The 16,061-nt window shown below is 46.4% G+C and overlaps 6 protein-coding genes across 6 annotated transcripts; 3 read left to right on the forward strand and 3 right to left on the reverse strand.

Annotated features, from left to right (window-relative positions):
- Positions 1 to 2,354: 2,354 nt before the first annotated feature.
- PADG_02523 (uncharacterized protein) lies at positions 2,355 to 2,747 on the reverse strand (the record flags this gene model as incomplete). Its single annotated transcript, XM_010760193.1, has 1 exon — positions 2,355 to 2,747. The coding sequence occupies one exon, from the start codon at positions 2,745 to 2,747 to the stop codon at positions 2,355 to 2,357; it is 393 nt and encodes a 130-aa protein (XP_010758495.1).
- A 1,478-nt stretch (positions 2,748 to 4,225) lies between these two features.
- On the forward strand, positions 4,226 to 7,088 carry PADG_02524 (uncharacterized protein; the record flags this gene model as incomplete). The annotated part of the gene is made up of 2 exons (XM_010759718.1): positions 4,226 to 5,330; positions 5,539 to 7,088. 2 exons carry the CDS (start codon positions 4,226 to 4,228, stop codon positions 7,086 to 7,088), a joined length of 2,655 nt encoding a protein of 884 aa, XP_010758020.1.
- Positions 7,089 to 8,318: 1,230 nt separating this feature from the next.
- Positions 8,319 to 10,094, forward strand: PADG_02525 (uncharacterized protein; the record flags this gene model as incomplete). Its single annotated transcript, XM_010760194.1, has 3 exons — positions 8,319 to 8,442; positions 8,680 to 8,960; positions 9,036 to 10,094. The coding sequence occupies 3 exons, from the start codon at positions 8,319 to 8,321 to the stop codon at positions 10,092 to 10,094; spliced, it is 1,464 nt and encodes a 487-aa protein (XP_010758496.1).
- Positions 10,095 to 10,428: 334 nt separating this feature from the next.
- On the reverse strand, positions 10,429 to 11,436 carry PADG_02526 (uncharacterized protein; the record flags this gene model as incomplete). Its single annotated transcript, XM_010760195.1, has 5 exons — positions 10,429 to 10,830; positions 10,932 to 11,059; positions 11,143 to 11,183; positions 11,250 to 11,328; positions 11,403 to 11,436. 5 exons carry the CDS (start codon positions 11,434 to 11,436, stop codon positions 10,429 to 10,431), a joined length of 684 nt encoding a protein of 227 aa, XP_010758497.1.
- A 638-nt stretch (positions 11,437 to 12,074) lies between these two features.
- Positions 12,075 to 13,428, forward strand: PADG_02527 (uncharacterized protein; the record flags this gene model as incomplete). The annotated part of the gene is made up of 5 exons (XM_010759719.1): positions 12,075 to 12,168; positions 12,260 to 12,688; positions 12,783 to 12,880; positions 12,999 to 13,070; positions 13,168 to 13,428. The coding sequence occupies 5 exons, from the start codon at positions 12,075 to 12,077 to the stop codon at positions 13,426 to 13,428; spliced, it is 954 nt and encodes a 317-aa protein (XP_010758021.1).
- A 289-nt stretch (positions 13,429 to 13,717) lies between these two features.
- PADG_02528 (uncharacterized protein) lies at positions 13,718 to 15,826 on the reverse strand (the record flags this gene model as incomplete). The annotated part of the gene is made up of 6 exons (XM_010759720.1): positions 13,718 to 13,872; positions 13,967 to 14,708; positions 14,770 to 15,054; positions 15,109 to 15,461; positions 15,527 to 15,699; positions 15,759 to 15,826. 6 exons carry the CDS (start codon positions 15,824 to 15,826, stop codon positions 13,718 to 13,720), a joined length of 1,776 nt encoding a protein of 591 aa, XP_010758022.1.
- Positions 15,827 to 16,061: the final 235 nt, after the last annotated feature.

The raw sequence follows: 16,061 nt of genomic DNA on the forward strand, positions 1-16,061 counted from the left end.
GGAGAAAGAGAGAATTTTTGGAGGGAACATGTAACTTTCTAATGTTGGGGGTTGTCCGCCCATAGGGCTGACCAGTTAAAAAGGGGCAAGGATGTTTTCGGGAAACGTGCAGCAGGTTCGGCCGAAGAGGTAGAGAGGGACAGTCGCTTACTGACTGAATAAATGAATATAAATATGAACATAAATATGGGGGAAGAGGGGACAAGGGTAAAGAGGACATACTTGCTATCTGTATGTGTCTTTTGATTTTATATAATTGGAATTGGCGGAGAGATTGGAGTTAGGAGAAGGGAAACAATTGCTTCGTTGTTGTATTCTATTTTAAAAACCATCCTGTCTGGATGTTTCGTGCTCTCGTATTTTTCCTGTTTATTGTTTGATCTTTAACCACATATCATCTAATAAAAGAAGCAAACCACGGGGAGATTATTCTGCATATACCATTGTTTTTTTTCTATATATATTCCTCGGGGCCAATAACTTTGATTGGCCACCCGGAGAAGAGGGTGGGCTGGAGCCCTTGTTGGAAGTATATAAATGAACTCTGCGAGATTCAGTCCGAGTAATACAGACGCCAACTTCTTCCTGTGATCGTATATCTCCTCAAAATATCGGGAAACAACATAATAGCTGTATACGTACCTGTTGGGAGTCGTAATAACTACATATTATTTGAGATTGCAGGGAGTGGGCAAAAATTATGCCGACGGGGCATCCTGATTAATAAACGATCTTCTGGATGGGATTCTAGAAAAGTAAAAGAAAAGGAAAAAGGGTGGTGGAAGGTGGGAAGGAGGAATGGCCAGCCAACAAAATGTAAGCGGAAAAGAAAACGAATTGTTCTCTTGCATGGAAGGATGTTGCGAAAGCTTGCTTTTCTTCAATTCCCTTCTGAAACGCTCGTATTCATGCCGCAAACTTGCAAGAGTTATAGTGCGGAAAGAGGTTAAAGTAGGTCTCACTCCGGCCAATCTATAGAATGGTGCTGTTATGCTGTGCGACCAAGGAACTTCAAGGAAGTGACTGGAGACTCGCGGTCCGGAGATTGGAACGCCAAAAGTTTCGGGGTATCTGTATTGCTGTCTATTTTTGACATATATATCCTGAGTAAATGGATGAAGGGATCGAGCCATGTCAGAAACCGGAAATTCATCCGGGGAACTCGTAGTCATAGATTGACATCAAAAGAAATAATAACCCAGGCGATAACTAGGTTTGTTGATCAGGATATGCTGCCCGCGAAAGGTTGTTCCTCGTAAAGCTAACCGTGGTTAACGACCCTGCGGGGAAGAGCATGAAGATCTGCCCTATTCCCCAAGCGCAGTATTGCAACAAAAGGTTCAGCCTTATGAAAGGGGATCGATCCATGGATTGAGGGAGTAACGTCAATCTACTCCCCCACAGTTCCGCAAAATACTCCAGAAATCATCTTGTTCTGCACAACCCCATGAATCATTATTATTAATTGTTATTTTATCCCCGCGGCGCACCCCCGGCATACCGCAAGACTGTACCCCCTGGGTGGTTCAACCTGGCTTCTTCCCTACGACGAAGAACGGTGAAGGGCCCATCATGGGATTTGGGTTTGGAAGGGTGGATGCACCGGGGGGGGGGGGGGGGGGGGGGATGCATGCATGCATGCATGTGGTGTTTGGGATCCATTGTCGCAATAATGCCATTTACTCTTCAAGTCCCCATGTATTCGTGGGCCGTTTTCCCCGTGCACAGAGCGGTTTTTCAGGTCGGATTAAGATCAACATGGGACCAGTGGGGAATAAAGTAGGCTGAATGGGTACATGTATGTTCCAGTAGAAGGAGAGAGAGTATGGAGTAACTACTGTGTACCGTAGGTATTGTTGCCTCATTGGCCAGCCATGAAAAGTCGAAGAATTCAACAACGGACTGACTAATATAGTGAGAGGGATCGGATACATTTAAGCCAAAAGTAGATGAGCCTCGCTGAACAACATCATTTCATGGGCTGTTGTTCCTGTTAACCTTGTTCACTTTTCCAAGGAAACTAGATCTTCAAGTCCTTTTTCTATTTTCTGCATTCGAGCGAAACAAGACCATCTGTGAGTTGAGAATCAACCACATATACATTACCAACTTGTTGAAAGATGATAATACTGATAAATAGATTAAGGAGAGGAGGTTGTAGCAACTTGTAACTCGTAAGCCCTAAATCCAACTCACACCCCGAACACTTGTGGGGCGGACAAGAGAACACGCAAGACAGACCGAACCGCAGGGACCAGGGTCATTCATCATTACTCATCCCCTTAAATTTCACCTCTCTTTTTTGGGTTTTGGGTAGGGTACTGCGCATCTGTATCGAATACGATTTTTGCGTATCACAGGGTGTAATTGCAGACCTCATTTTCTCGTATTTGTGATATAAGAGATGTAACTAAGGATTGTGTGGATTGAATGATGCGGACTTTAATGCATCCCTTGTCCAGATTGTCCAGGCCAATCACCCATCCACCCACACCTCCGCCCCCCCATTCCACCAGTCTAACGATCCAACCAAACTGCCCGGGGGCCCCAGTTGAGCACATCCCAGAACTGGGTTTTAGCGTCTGCGCACTGCCGAGAGGAGACTCAGAGGAGACAAAAGAGCGTAGGGTAGACTCGACTAGTATGGTGTAGTTGCCCGGTAGTTGACAGTAGTTGGGCCGCGGCCGAATGACGGCTGCTGCGCTGCTTGTTGCTGCGGTATAGCGTACGCTGTTAAGATGTCCCATCTTGGGTTTTGCTTGTGCTGTTGCGCCTTGCTGGACAACATCTGATTTGTGTCTGGGATTCTGGGTCTTGTTCTCCCTTGTCTCTTGCTCTCCTTGTAGGGCAAACAAATCATATTGATCCAATCCGGTAGATATCTTTTTTTTTAAAAAAAAAAAAAGAAAAAAGAAAAAAGAAATAAAGATAGAGAAGTATTTATTTTTAATCTTTCCCTGCACTTGTCGCTGTCCTTGTCCCTGTCGCCTGCATGTTCTTCTGCTTTATAAAAACATCATCCCTCGTCCACCGTTTCTTATTTTATTTTATTTTATTTTATTTTAAATTTATTTTCCCATTTGATCTTCTTTTGACTACGTCCATTTCTTCTGTCCTCCTGTCCATAGTGTTTGGTAGTCGGTGGATCTGTCTACTCACTATTCCCACCCCTACTACTAGTAGCCACTCCAACGGAAAAAAGGAAGCAAGGGAAAGAAAAAGAAAATACTCTTTTATCCAAAAATAAAAAGAGCTCTCATCCCCGCCATTTGCCACCGAGATCCATCAAGATATTTCACAGTAATACCATTGTTGCTCATAGAAGATACTCTCCTCCGGTTTGTCTTCTCTGCCTGTGTCTATCAATCTCTGTGTCCCATCTGTCGATTGCCCGGTTGCGCTTTTGTCCATAACCTCAATACCCTCTCCTCTTATTGGCTGTGCCCGTCCGTCCCAGCACGTCCACCACATCTCTAGCTCTGGCTGCGTCCGCTGTCCTCGTCCACTCCTTCGCCCATCCCCGTGTTCAGTAGCACACGATTTCGCTCGAGTCGCTGTCTCAGCTGTTCAAGGGGCTGTCCTCCTCACGAACACCCCCTCCTTCTATTTCGTGTATGAATAGCAGGACTGGTTCTTCTCTTCTTTTCTGTTGGCCTCTCCCATCGTTATTTAACCGTCGCGGACCGTCCCGTTGAAACTCCCATTGCCACGACTTTGTATGCTTGGCGCTTGCTCCACGAGGGATTCGTTGCTTGAAGAAAATTAGTTTTATGGTGTCAAAAGAGCTACTGATAAAAAGTCACCGTCCGACTGGTATGTCAATTCTGTGGTTCAATCCTTTTGTTGTCCCTTCCAAAATTTCCTGTCCTGCATCCTTTTTCCTGGTCCAATATATATGTATATTTTCTTTTGTTTTTGCTGGCTGTGAGCATATTCGGATATGAACTGGTTTTGGTCAGCTGACATGCTCTATACAAAATAGCCAAAACCCTTTTTTGCCCGATGCTGCGCTGATATTGGCTCCGTTCCTTTTTTTTTTCTTTTTTTCTTTTTCTTTTTCTTTTTCTTTTCTCTCTCTCTCTCTCTCTCTCTCTCTCTGAACAATTAGATCTGTCCAGGGAGAACTCTGTTTTCCTTTTTCCTTTGCTTTTTCCCCTCCCATAAGTCGCTTCTGTTGTGGTCTATTATTTGTTGTCCTGCCATTTCTCTTCCCAACGATCCGACAATGCTAGCGTTGGAGCATTCTCGTCACAAGCAATCCTATCTCCCGCAGCTGTCGATGGATCCCTCGATGCATGATCCTTTTGGTCCGCTGTATATCGACAGCTACAGCCCCCTTGGTTCTTACAACTTATTCCCAGCGAGCTCGACTTCGTTCTCAGACGCACCCTCGTTCCTGATCGAGGCGCCCCATCACCCCTACAACAACAACAACAGCAGCAGCAACAGCGCCAAATACGAGCCCTATGCACATCACCATTGCGCTTCTCCCACAATAGTTTCAATCCAAGCTTCAGATTTCAAAGCTTCTACCACAAGCTCCTCCGCATCTGGCCCATCATTGCCAAGCACTTCTTCATCCACCATAGGCTCCCCCTACCAGGAGAGCTGGATCGACATGAACAGCTCTTCCGGATTGGGGCCTGCCACCGTCGGCAGCGATGGCTATCCGCAAGAATATGTAGGTGCCGCAATGGACGCTAACATGATGTTTGCGCCTGAGAAGCTCCCGGATAGTTTTGTGGGTGAGTACCGAAATGTTTTTCCTTATTCTGCTCCGTCGCATACGCGTATCTTGCCTGTAAAAGCCGTTTTGTTTGCAAAACCCTCTACCGTATTTTCACCTTCTCCAGCGCTGTGTAGCTCTGGAGGTGCAGTTTCTTGTTCTCTTGTTTCTACTTCGCGACACACAGATGTTGCAGCTTCATCAGGCAATACTCAACAACACATGCTATCTATGTCTCCCCCCTCGAGCACTGTGCCTCTGAAGGGAAGGAGATCGCGCATGGATTCAAGCAGCAGGACTAGCAGACGCCCGGGTGCGCTGGACGCTCCCATAACCCGATCGCTGAGCGGCGAGTATTCTCCGTCTTTGTATTCTCCAGGCCTGCTCAGGAGCAGAAAACGGTCTTTGACCCAAGCCTCAGACCTGGCTTCTGCTGTTCATGCGAGAAAAATGTCAACTGCAGAATCCAGTGTGAAATGTCGAGATAGCCTTCCTTCAAGGAGCCCGCAGTCTCCTCTCAGAAGCTCCATATATAGAGAGCGTTTTGAGAATTGTTTCCTTAATCAGAGTAGCGGTAATTTTGTGCCGCCTCCTGAGTCATCTTGTTGGTTTTCGAAATTTCCTACTTGATATCCCTCGCAGTTGAACTTCGTTTGTGATATTCTTTTGATGTTCTCTTGATACCCATAGTTGTGACTGTTATATTTTCTGCTTTTTGCTTTTTGATGTCGATTTTTTTCTATCACATATCCTGGCCCTATCTTCTATTATTGCAAAATTCGATCATGACTAATTCATTCGCCTGCATATAGATCCGTCTTTGATCAACCCACCTATGCAACAACAAAGCAGCTACCCGCCCCCGACCGTGTCATACGCAGAGGAATCCCAGTATGCCTTTGCACAATCACCCGCCTTCATGCCAGCATCTCCTGCCGCATCTCCCTTACCCCAACCCCAAACGCTGCACCACCCACATCACCCTCACTCAGCTCTCCCCTCTCCATTCCTCAACCAATCTGTATTCCCCTCTCGCCCAGTGTCCTTTACCGGACGAAGATCATCAATATCTTCCGAGAATTCGCGCCGTTCACGCCACAGTCCCCTGGTGGGAAGTGTCGACTACGAAGAAGAAGGAAAGGAAAAAGGCCGTTGCCCTCATCCTGACTGCCGGCGCCTATTTAAAGACCTGAAGGCACACATGCTTACCCATCAATCGGAGAGACCGGAGAAGTGTCCGATCTTGACATGCGAATACCATCTAAAGGGCTTTGCCCGAAAATATGACAAGAATCGGCATACATTAACACATTACAAAGGCACCATGGTGTGCGGATTCTGCCCCGGTTCTGGCTCTGCTGCAGAGAAGAGCTTCAACCGGGCTGACGTGTTTAAGCGACATCTTACCTCTGTGCACGGTGTTGAACAAACCGCGCCAAACAGCCGCAAGAAGTCACCGCCAACAGCAAATCGAAAGGCCTCATCTTTCTGTAATGACGCGACCGGTAAATGCTCAACGTGCTCCTCGACGTTCAACAACGCTCAGGAATTTTACGAGCATCTGGATGACTGCGTTCTGCGCGTCGTCCAGCAGGAGGAGCCCAGCGAAGCCATCAACCTCAAGCGACTCACCGAGGTAGCCTCCGATGATGCCGTGCGACAAACCATGGAGAAGCACATGCTTATCGACACTGGCAATGACTTAATGACCAAAAATAATAATAACCCAGCGGATGAAAATGATGACGACCTTGACGACTCTAATGACTCTAACAATATGAACACCAAATACAACTCTGCGGGCCAGGGCTCTCGAAAACCCCCCTCCTCCCCATCCCACTCTTCCAACCCATCATCCGCCTCCAATACCCTCCAAAAATCCACCACCACCACCACCACCACACCATCAGGCATCTCCAAAACCCGCCCCACCGTCTCCCGTCGCCGCAACAACCGCAACAATTACCCCCCATCCTGGGGCTGTCCAACCAACAAAATGAAAATGAAAAAGCGCGTGCTGTGTCTGTACGACGGCCAGCACCGCCTCTGGAAGGACGAGATGATGCTCGACAACGAGTTTGAGGTCCGTCTAAAACTTCTCGGAGGCGTTGGTGCAAATGGCGCTGGTAGCTCGTTGACACCAGGCCGTGATGCGTATGTGACGGATTTGGATGTGGAGACGCTTAAGAGGGCGGAGGGGGTGCATGGGGCTACGGAGGAGGAGAGGGGGGTGTCGTGGGATGCGGAGTGTCTTCCTCTTGGTTCAGCTGGATTGATGGGGCCTGCAGCCGTGCCTGTGTTGGGCAATGGGCAGGATGGTGGGTTGGTTGATGATGTTAATATCGAGGAGTTGATGGCATGAGGATATGTGTGGAGGATACGTTTGCTTTTTGTTTTTTTTTTTTTTCTTCTTCTCCTGACATATTGGATGGATGCGATTTTCATCCTTAGTTGTGACTCAATAGAAAGGGATCATCATATGGCATGAAGGGAACATTGGGTCTTTGTTTTTCACTGATACCTATTGGGTTTTACCTGCTCTGGATTTCTATTTCCATATTTTACTCTCCACTTTTGGTTTATCTTGGGTCCGTTTTCTTTCTCCATTCTGGGTCATGTCTTCATTTCCTTGATACATCATCTATTACTGCGCATTCCTCACATTATCTCAGTTGTTACATTTCGCAGTTGGTGTCAGCCGGACTGACATACCTATGCAATCAAACTATATACATTTCTCATATTCAATTAAATAAATGCTCACCAATATACTAAAAAATGATCCTATACTTTGTTTCACTCTAACTACCACGTAGAAATTCAAGAGACCGATACTTAGCCTCTTATGACATCCTTGTGGCAGTTTCTTCTCGAGGTTCCCGACAATGCCTGGCCCATTGCAAATCACGTGACATTCATATGATGGCTGAAGCTCAACTTCTACCTTGAACAAACCTCCTGTTCTCCGCTCTCAATCCCTCTGGATGAATAACCACGAACAGAGCGGGATGATCTAATTCAGAGATCATCCTTCTTGCCTTCAGCTTGTGAGTAAGGTTTCATTTTGTTTACAGAACTGCACTTGGACTGGAGCTGACTTGATGTATTATTGCCTGTATATAGATGCAGACGGATATAAAGCGTCCAACTTGCATACTGCGCTTGAATAACGGAATCCCGTAATAAATGTGAGCCCTGCTTTATGATACTCCTGAACGAAGAGATGCGCAACGAAACGAAATCTCAATAAACGTTTAATTAAGACGAGAGGGAAAAGAGAGGTCTTGAAGACCCAATAAAACATTCGATATAAACATACAATACATAACGACTCGTCCGTCTTCGCGCAACCCTTTATTCGCAAACAAAATACAGCGTATATTATCAAGTTCCACGCGCATGTCTTCTTCTTTTGGAGGTCAGGCCACAACATTAATCAATAATATTCCAAAACGCCCCTCCCTTCCCAGACTCGCGGAGGCTTGAATTCGGACTTCCGACATCTCCTAGACACGGAAACGGTGTTTCTTGGTAGATATCCAGTTGATGACGGTGCATTTACTGTTGATTTCATCTGCTGTTTGGGTGTAAAATGGACCCGCTTCTTACGCCTGCACTATATGATTCGGTTGCGGATGTGGAGATGACTATGGGGAATGGAAATGGAAATGGAAATGGTGATAGGAAGAGGGGGCAGAAGATGGTCAGGGTTGATGGTACGTACCTGCTACCTCCCCGTACCCTAATACCGGATTTTGAGACTTTATATGGGGGCGAGGGATGGAATTTTGAGCTCTTACGTTTTTTGTGATACGCTGGATACAAGGCTAACAGATTGTTTAGAACCGCCCAAGTTTGACCTCGAGTCATATATTAGCAATTACACTGGCATGTTATTTCCGTTGTTTGCTGCTTTGTTGTGTTAGTTTGTACTAATGCTGCTGCGCTTATAGGGAGGACGAGGCTTGCTAGGCTATACCTTATTGGGACCTGCTCGACCTTCCTATCAGTTGATGCCTTGAAGATGGCGATTACAGAGGCGAAAGCTGGGAGGGATGTGGAATTTTATACAAGAGCCGTCGAAGCTTTGGCTCGTGTTGCTCCCCATGATCCGGAAGCGAAGTTGGATGCTGCATGGGTGGATTATACTTCGAAAGTTCTCAAGGCGGAAACGGACCGATTAGAGCATGAGCTTAAAGGATATAAGAACAACCTGATCAAGGAGAGCATACGGGTAGGTGAATGTCCCTAGCTTGATTGATTTGGGATAATTAATTTGTCTAACGCGTTACCACTCTCATCTGAATAGATGGGCAATGAAGATTTGGGCCACCACTATTATCGCATCGGAGATCTAGCTTCTGCTTCCAAGGCCTACTCTCGGATGAGAGAATACTGTACCACAACCTCCCACATCGCGTCTATGCTATTCAAAAGCATCAATGTTGCCATTAATCGCGGCGACTGGCTGGCGGTTCAATCTAGTGTCCAACGACTTCGCAACCTGCATTTCAAGCCCGAGGACGAAGCGAAGCACAAAGCTAAAATGTTGGCTTCGCTCGGCCTGTCTCAACTTGCTTCATCCTCTTACCATGCTGCAGCACTAAGCTTCCTAGCAACGGACCCAGCCATTGCAGATAGCTACAAGGAGGCAATATCCGCCAACGACATTGCTGTATATGGCGGTCTATGCGCCCTGGCCTCCATGGATCGTGCCGACCTGCAGACCCAAGTCCTGGAAAACAAATCATTCCGCAACTTCCTCGAACTAGAACCTCACATCCGTCGTGCGATCTCCTTCTTTTGCTCCTCAAAATTTCGCCCGTGTCTGGATATCCTGGAAGCCTATAAGGCTGACTACCTCCTCGATCTTCATCTCCAGAAACACGTTCCTGTCCTCTACTCTCGTATCCGCACTAAGGCTATGCAACAGTACATCATACCTTATAGCCGCGTGGTGCTAGACGCGATGGTAAAAGTGTTTTCGCCGGGGCAAGCGGTGATGAAACCGGGCACGGGTGGCGCCATCGATTTGAATTCGCCGTTTATCGTTGAACTTATCGATATGATTCAGAAAGGGGTGCTGGATGGGCGCATCGATGTTGAGAAAGGCGTGCTTGTTACCAAAAAACAAGATACAAGGGAAAATCTGCAGCGGTCGGCTATTAATAATGCAACGGAATATTTCAATATGGCACATATACAACTCCTGCGACTGAATATTATTCATGCTGGCTTGGAAATTCCGCCTGTAGGTGCTGACAGGGAGAGCAGGCGTGGTATGCGTGTCAAAGCTTCTGCGGCAGATGCAGGGAAAAAACGGTTTTCGCTAGGTAGAGGGGCGAAGGAGTCGAAAGAAATGGAGTGATATAGATATCACTGAATATGGAAAGTGTTTGGAGAGTAATGGATATCCTTGGGCAATCAGTCTTCTCTTCATGAATTACGGGTCATTAGGTTTGACTTGCTTTGGCGGTGACGATCGTGACGCTATGGGGTGTTGAGTCTTTCCCTATCATGATGTATTAGAAAAATGGCAGTTCAAGGGGCCCTGCGGGAGTATTTTATTTATTTATTTTTTTTTTTTTGCAAAACTTTCTCTACAAGGTTAGATACAAAATATTGATGATCATCATGCCCATACTTCACCAGCCATAAAAGAGAATACAAAAAATAAAATTAAAATTAAAATTAAAAACCCCTCACAACTTCGCCCTCTCCTTCCCCTTTTCCAAAATCTTCACATCCTGAAACGGGACTCCCAAAAACTGCCACATATAATGAAACCGATCACTGCCAAAAAACGGTTCTTCCTTGCCCTCCGCGTTCCTTACCCAGAACCACGGCGCCCCAAACGCGCCCCGATCCAGCGCCTCCTTTGTCCGGTCCGTCAACGCCTGTTTCCCCTCAGGGCTCTGCGCGCTCTTCATGATGGTTTCAATCTCCGCGTCGGAGTATTTCTCTTCACGCAACAGGGCAATCATATTCTCGGGCTTGCTAAGGTCGATGTGACGGTAGAACATGTAGGTCCAGTAGAGGAGGAAGGTGTTTTCGAAGCGGGAGCGGGGATAATTGGCTTTTATATAGGTGGCCACCCGTTGGGGCTGTTTGGGTCTCCTTGTTAGACAGGGGATGTAGGGGATGTAAGGGATGTATGGGGATATATGGCTAAGGGGACGCCGGGATGTGTTTTGGAGGAAATTACCAGGATAGTGAGGGGAGGGAAGAAAGGGGGTGGTGACATGTCCTTGACATTGAAGTATTTGGCGGCTCGCTCACGGTCAAATTTGCCGTATCTCGCCTTTACGGGGTTTGTCCATGGTGGTGTGTTGCCTTGATGGGATCGGTGGATTGTTAGCCTCTCTGTGTCTAGTTAATTGATCCCTGGAAATTCGATCAATGGGTTTGGTGTTTACCTGAGCCGGCATTTATTCCTCCCAGAAAGACGGGGAAGATCCTAGAAGGCAGATTGGTATTTTTTAGAGCAAATCACTTGGCGTAATGGTTGTATAATTATACGTACTCGACCTCAATGCCATGCGATGCTAGTAATTCACGGTTCTTGAGGAGGTGTTGGAAGGAGAAGAAGGAATAAGGAGAGGCTAAACGATTATTAGTGTTATTGCTCTTGTCAAAGTGAATTCATCATGTACTCAAATGACGTGAGGGGCCATACGGCAGTCGAAATATGCTTCTATCTTGCCGCCCATTTTTTGTGATCTCCAGTTTGCTGCTTCCGGCCAAACGATAGGAAGTGATAGGTACTTCAGAGAGATATATCACCGAAGATCCTCCATATATAGAGACCAAAGAAAGGAATTATATGGACCCAGCTGTATAACTAGAAAAGAAGGTGAAAAATTGCAAACCACCTGGGTACAACGTGGGTATCTGCAGCTGTTTATATCTATAATTTGCAGAGATGTAGAAACTTTCTCTGTGAAAGACTGGGTGGAAGATGCCGAGGTCCAATGTTCTCGGCGTTGTTCGTGTGTTCGGCTGATCAGCCTTCAACGTCTTTTCGGGCCGAAAATCCAAACCCGATCGGCAAGCAGAACAGGAATGAATATCTGATATTCAACCCCAAAACATTGCCGAAGTGAAGAATGATTAATCGCATCAGGCCAATTTATTGTGTCCTAGGGTAATTTTCGAAATCTATCCGACTTATTTACGAAAGCTCCATTGGCCTCTCTAGATAAACTCATATATGAGCGCTATCCAACATTATTTTCTCTGAATCTCGAAGTGCTACGGACGCCAGGTTACCTCCTCATTTCGGTATCCTGACAGGAGATTAATTATTTAATATATCCTACTGTAGTGCATAGAAAGGATCATAGCAGCTATGCCAACCACCAAACCAGTGGCATTGGTGATTGGAGCGTCTCGCGGAATCGGACGCCAAATCGCCATCGATCTAGCAAAGGATAGCTATGCCGGTTCGTGTTGTCCTCGCTGCCTCGATCTCTACTCAATTTGAAAGAACAAGATCTAGTCAAATGCGACTGCTAAATAAGCTACCTTGTTTAGTTGTTGTATCTGCGAAAACAACCTCCGACGCCAGCAAAACCAACCCCTTCCCTCCAGACCCCAACTCTCCAGAATCAACTATCAACACAGTAGAGCGGGAAATCAGAGAAGCGGGTGGCGATGCCGTGGCACTGGCAGTCGACACTAGAGACGATGATGCTGTCAACCGTCTCGTCCACAAGACCGTCGAGATCTACGGGAAACTAGATGTTCTCGTCTATAACTCTGGAGCCATATGGTGGTCATCCGTTGAGAACACGCCCGTCAAGCGATTCAAACTCATGCAACAGGTCAATCCGGAGGGCCTGTATTCTAGCGTACAGGCGGCGTTACCTTATTTTGCGAAGAATGGATGGAAGGGTAGGATTATTGTAGTGTCGCCGCCCATATACTCAAGATTTTTCCGGGGGAAGACAGCGTACGCTATGGGTATGTACCAGCAACTATTTTTAGGCCAATCAGATCATTTGTCGCGCTTGTGAGATTCTTTGGCATTAACAGAGCACCCTTTTATCTTTATCAGGCAAGATCGGAATGAGCGTTTTGACCAAGGGGTTGGCAATGGACTTTATCCGCCAGGGACGCAAAGACATGGCGATTACAAGCATCTGGCCTGCTGTGGTATGTCATGGCCTCTGATTTACCTCTATGCAGTCTTCTTTCACTTCTTTCAGTCTCTGTTTTTTCTCCTCTTGGTCCTACCGTCGCTTTGGCACTAACAACAGGTAACTAAAACCAGTCCATCGAATCCGCCGCAACCAAACGATCCACAGATAAAGACCCCTCGTTCGCAAAAGAACTCCGAAAACCTGTATGACTTGGATATTTCCCTATCCCCCGATTCCCAATCCCTCAAAGGATAACAACATAAAAAGCTAATTTTCATCCACTTCAAACACAACGCAAAGACCATTTTCTCCGCCGCAATCATAGGAATACTACATGCTCCTGCATCCACTGTAAATGGCCTCCTAACTCTAGACGAAGACTTCCTCCGGGAGTATTGCGGCGTGACGGACTTCTCTGAATATAATACCGTGCCGGGTTCGAATCCGAGACGAATTATGCCTGCCAAATTCCCCACGTTGGAAGTTGAGGAGCAAGACGATGAAGGGCGAAGGGTGGATAGTACGGTCTTCAGGGTTGCAGAGGGGAAATCGAGGTTGTAATCTATTTCTTTATTAGCGAAGACATATTTTTATGATCATTCATTTTGCTGCGTTTCCCCCAAATCCCTTCCATCTGTGGAATGAACAGATAGGTAAAGCAGACTACATAAACAGCCATACGTGGAACCAGATAATCTCATCCTACAAAAATGAAGACGAATATTGTACAAAACACTTTACACCGAGGTTCCAACCCGAACCTCGAGTGAAGACCACTCAAAATTCAACCAAAAACTTGGATAGGGACAGATTCTTTTCGGGTGTCATAACCCCTCTAGCAAAATGTGAGTTAACATTGAATAGTACTGTCATTAGAAATAGCCGTGGGTATAGGACTAAGTTGGGACATTGTGACTGGGCCGATTTCTGTTCCTTCTCCATCATTGTTTGTCTTTGTTGGCGATCGCAGGGCAATCGAATCGAGCGCTCGATCAGCCAACAGAGCTGACATTGAATTAGATTATGTGTTAGTGCTTCTTACTCCATGTATGGTACTAGTCAAGGTGAGGGGAGCTTGGGATATATCTGAATAACTCACCTACGAGCAACACCAGCGTAAATGTAAAAATAATCATAGGGTTTGTCATAAAGCTGTAGACCAGACGGAAATTCGTCACAATTGCAACCATACCCAGCAGGAGAATTCCCAGCAAAACACGCGTGGTAATAGCCACCCAAGAGTATATCTTCCCTGTATGACGCTGCGTAAGGAAAACGAAAGCGGCGAATATGAACATGGCAGCGGACGCGACAATAAAATAATACATGTACACAAATCCCAGCATTTCTAAATACAACATCAGCAGCTTGTCGCTGTCCACCATATGGGTTGCTGGCGTTATTCCCATGCTTGAGAAGAGGCTCGCCGTCACGTTTCCCATCAGGTCATGAGAACGTTGGAGGGTGAGAGCACCCGGGCCATCATCCGACGAGCACAGGGGAGGGTTATCTCGGAGCGCTTGGAGGATGGATTGGATACAGCGTTGTTCGTCTTTGGCACCTTGGGAATAGTCAATGTCCATGTCAGTGATTGTGCTGTTGAGCAGGTCGATGGCGAAATTTGGGTCTGGCCGTGGCGGTTCGCATGCAAAGAAAATGGTGTTACTCAGATACTTGAGTTTGAGAGATATATCTAAAGTCAAGGCAAGAATCTGGGAGCCCTCTGAGAGGAGAACAAGCACGACATGGAACGGGAAGTGCAGTTGAGTCCAGATCTGTTGTTGAGTTGGACCATATTTCATTCGAGGAGATATATCGAAGTATGATTGCCATAAAAGGTACTAGGATAACGTCAGATCACATTTCCATCTGTTCATATAAGTGCCGCGGGAAGAAACATACCACTGCCGTCGTCACGCCAAGTATATGAACAAAGGACCATTTCGTCCAGCCACCAGAGCCAACAGTTCTGTTGACGATTCTAATTATGGAGATAACGCCTTCTCCAATAATTATAAGCGTGAGAAGTCCCATGCGAACATTGAGATGGGTATCTTCAAACCCAATTCCCGGAGTTCGACTCGATACAGACATAACAACCAGAGTTTCAATAGCAAATATGAGAAACCACGAAGTCCACACATATTCTCCTCTCGTGCCCGTAATGTTGTTAAACACAAAATACAGCTAACCACCGAGTTAGCCTTGATCTCATGCCAGAGATACGCTCACAAAACTCACCCCAGTGTAGGTAAACCCCGTTGCCATAAAAACCAACACTATCAGCAGCAACCCCTTCGAAGCCAATCCCATTGTACGGTGGAGGAACATTGCGGCTATTGAATACTCGAGGCTTAATAACAGGCGACTGCAGGCCAGAAGCAAGCTCAACGAACGGAATGCCCAGACGTTCTCATCGCGGACTTGCGTTGCGAAGCCAGAGCCGGTAGAAGCAAACCCAACCATCGTCGCAAGCTGTAGCGCTTTGCAAATCCTCTCAAATATAGAATCCTGCGCAAAACGAATGTCAAATAAGGACACCTGAAGCCATGTGAACCATATGATGCTGAGGAAGCTAACATAAGACCACAATGCTATTTGAAGTCAGTACAGAATTAGTAAAGCTGCGGTGTTCCCTTGTAGACATGACGATTCTCACCTTCTAGATTATTGATTTCATGAGTAGCAGTGAATGTAGAAAGATTTGCGACGAAGAACAGATCGAAGAATAACTCGATAGGAGTTGAGTCAGTATGCTGATGAAGTTGTGGATGCGCTCCGTCCGTCTTATCGAGCGGCGATTTAATCCAAGGGACACAGCGATTTGGTATTCTAGAGGAGCGGGTTAGCCGGCTGATCCACCATAGCATATTTCGGAGCGTAAACTTAACCTTTTCCTTGCAGACCAAATGATAGACAGAGATTCGCAACTGAAAGCAACGGATCGTGGGCGAACCATGATGATGCCACGAATAACTACGAGGGCCAGGATAATCCTCAAAGTGCAATATTCAACTGTTAGACATGGGGCAGTTAGTCTAATTTACTCTCCCTTCTTCTGCCTCGACGATAAAAAAAATACTCGTTTGGTCTGTTCATGGGCAGGCGCGAATTTGGTATCCGCCACGGCCGGTGTTTGATCACTGTCTGTAGCAAGAGCAACAGACACTGCCGAGTGGGAAAAGCTCAGCACA

This window comes from Paracoccidioides brasiliensis (assembly GCF_000150735.1).
Source record: "Paracoccidioides brasiliensis Pb18 unplaced genomic scaffold supercont2.3, whole genome shotgun sequence".
Lineage (NCBI taxonomy): Eukaryota > Fungi > Ascomycota > Eurotiomycetes > Onygenales > Ajellomycetaceae > Paracoccidioides > Paracoccidioides brasiliensis.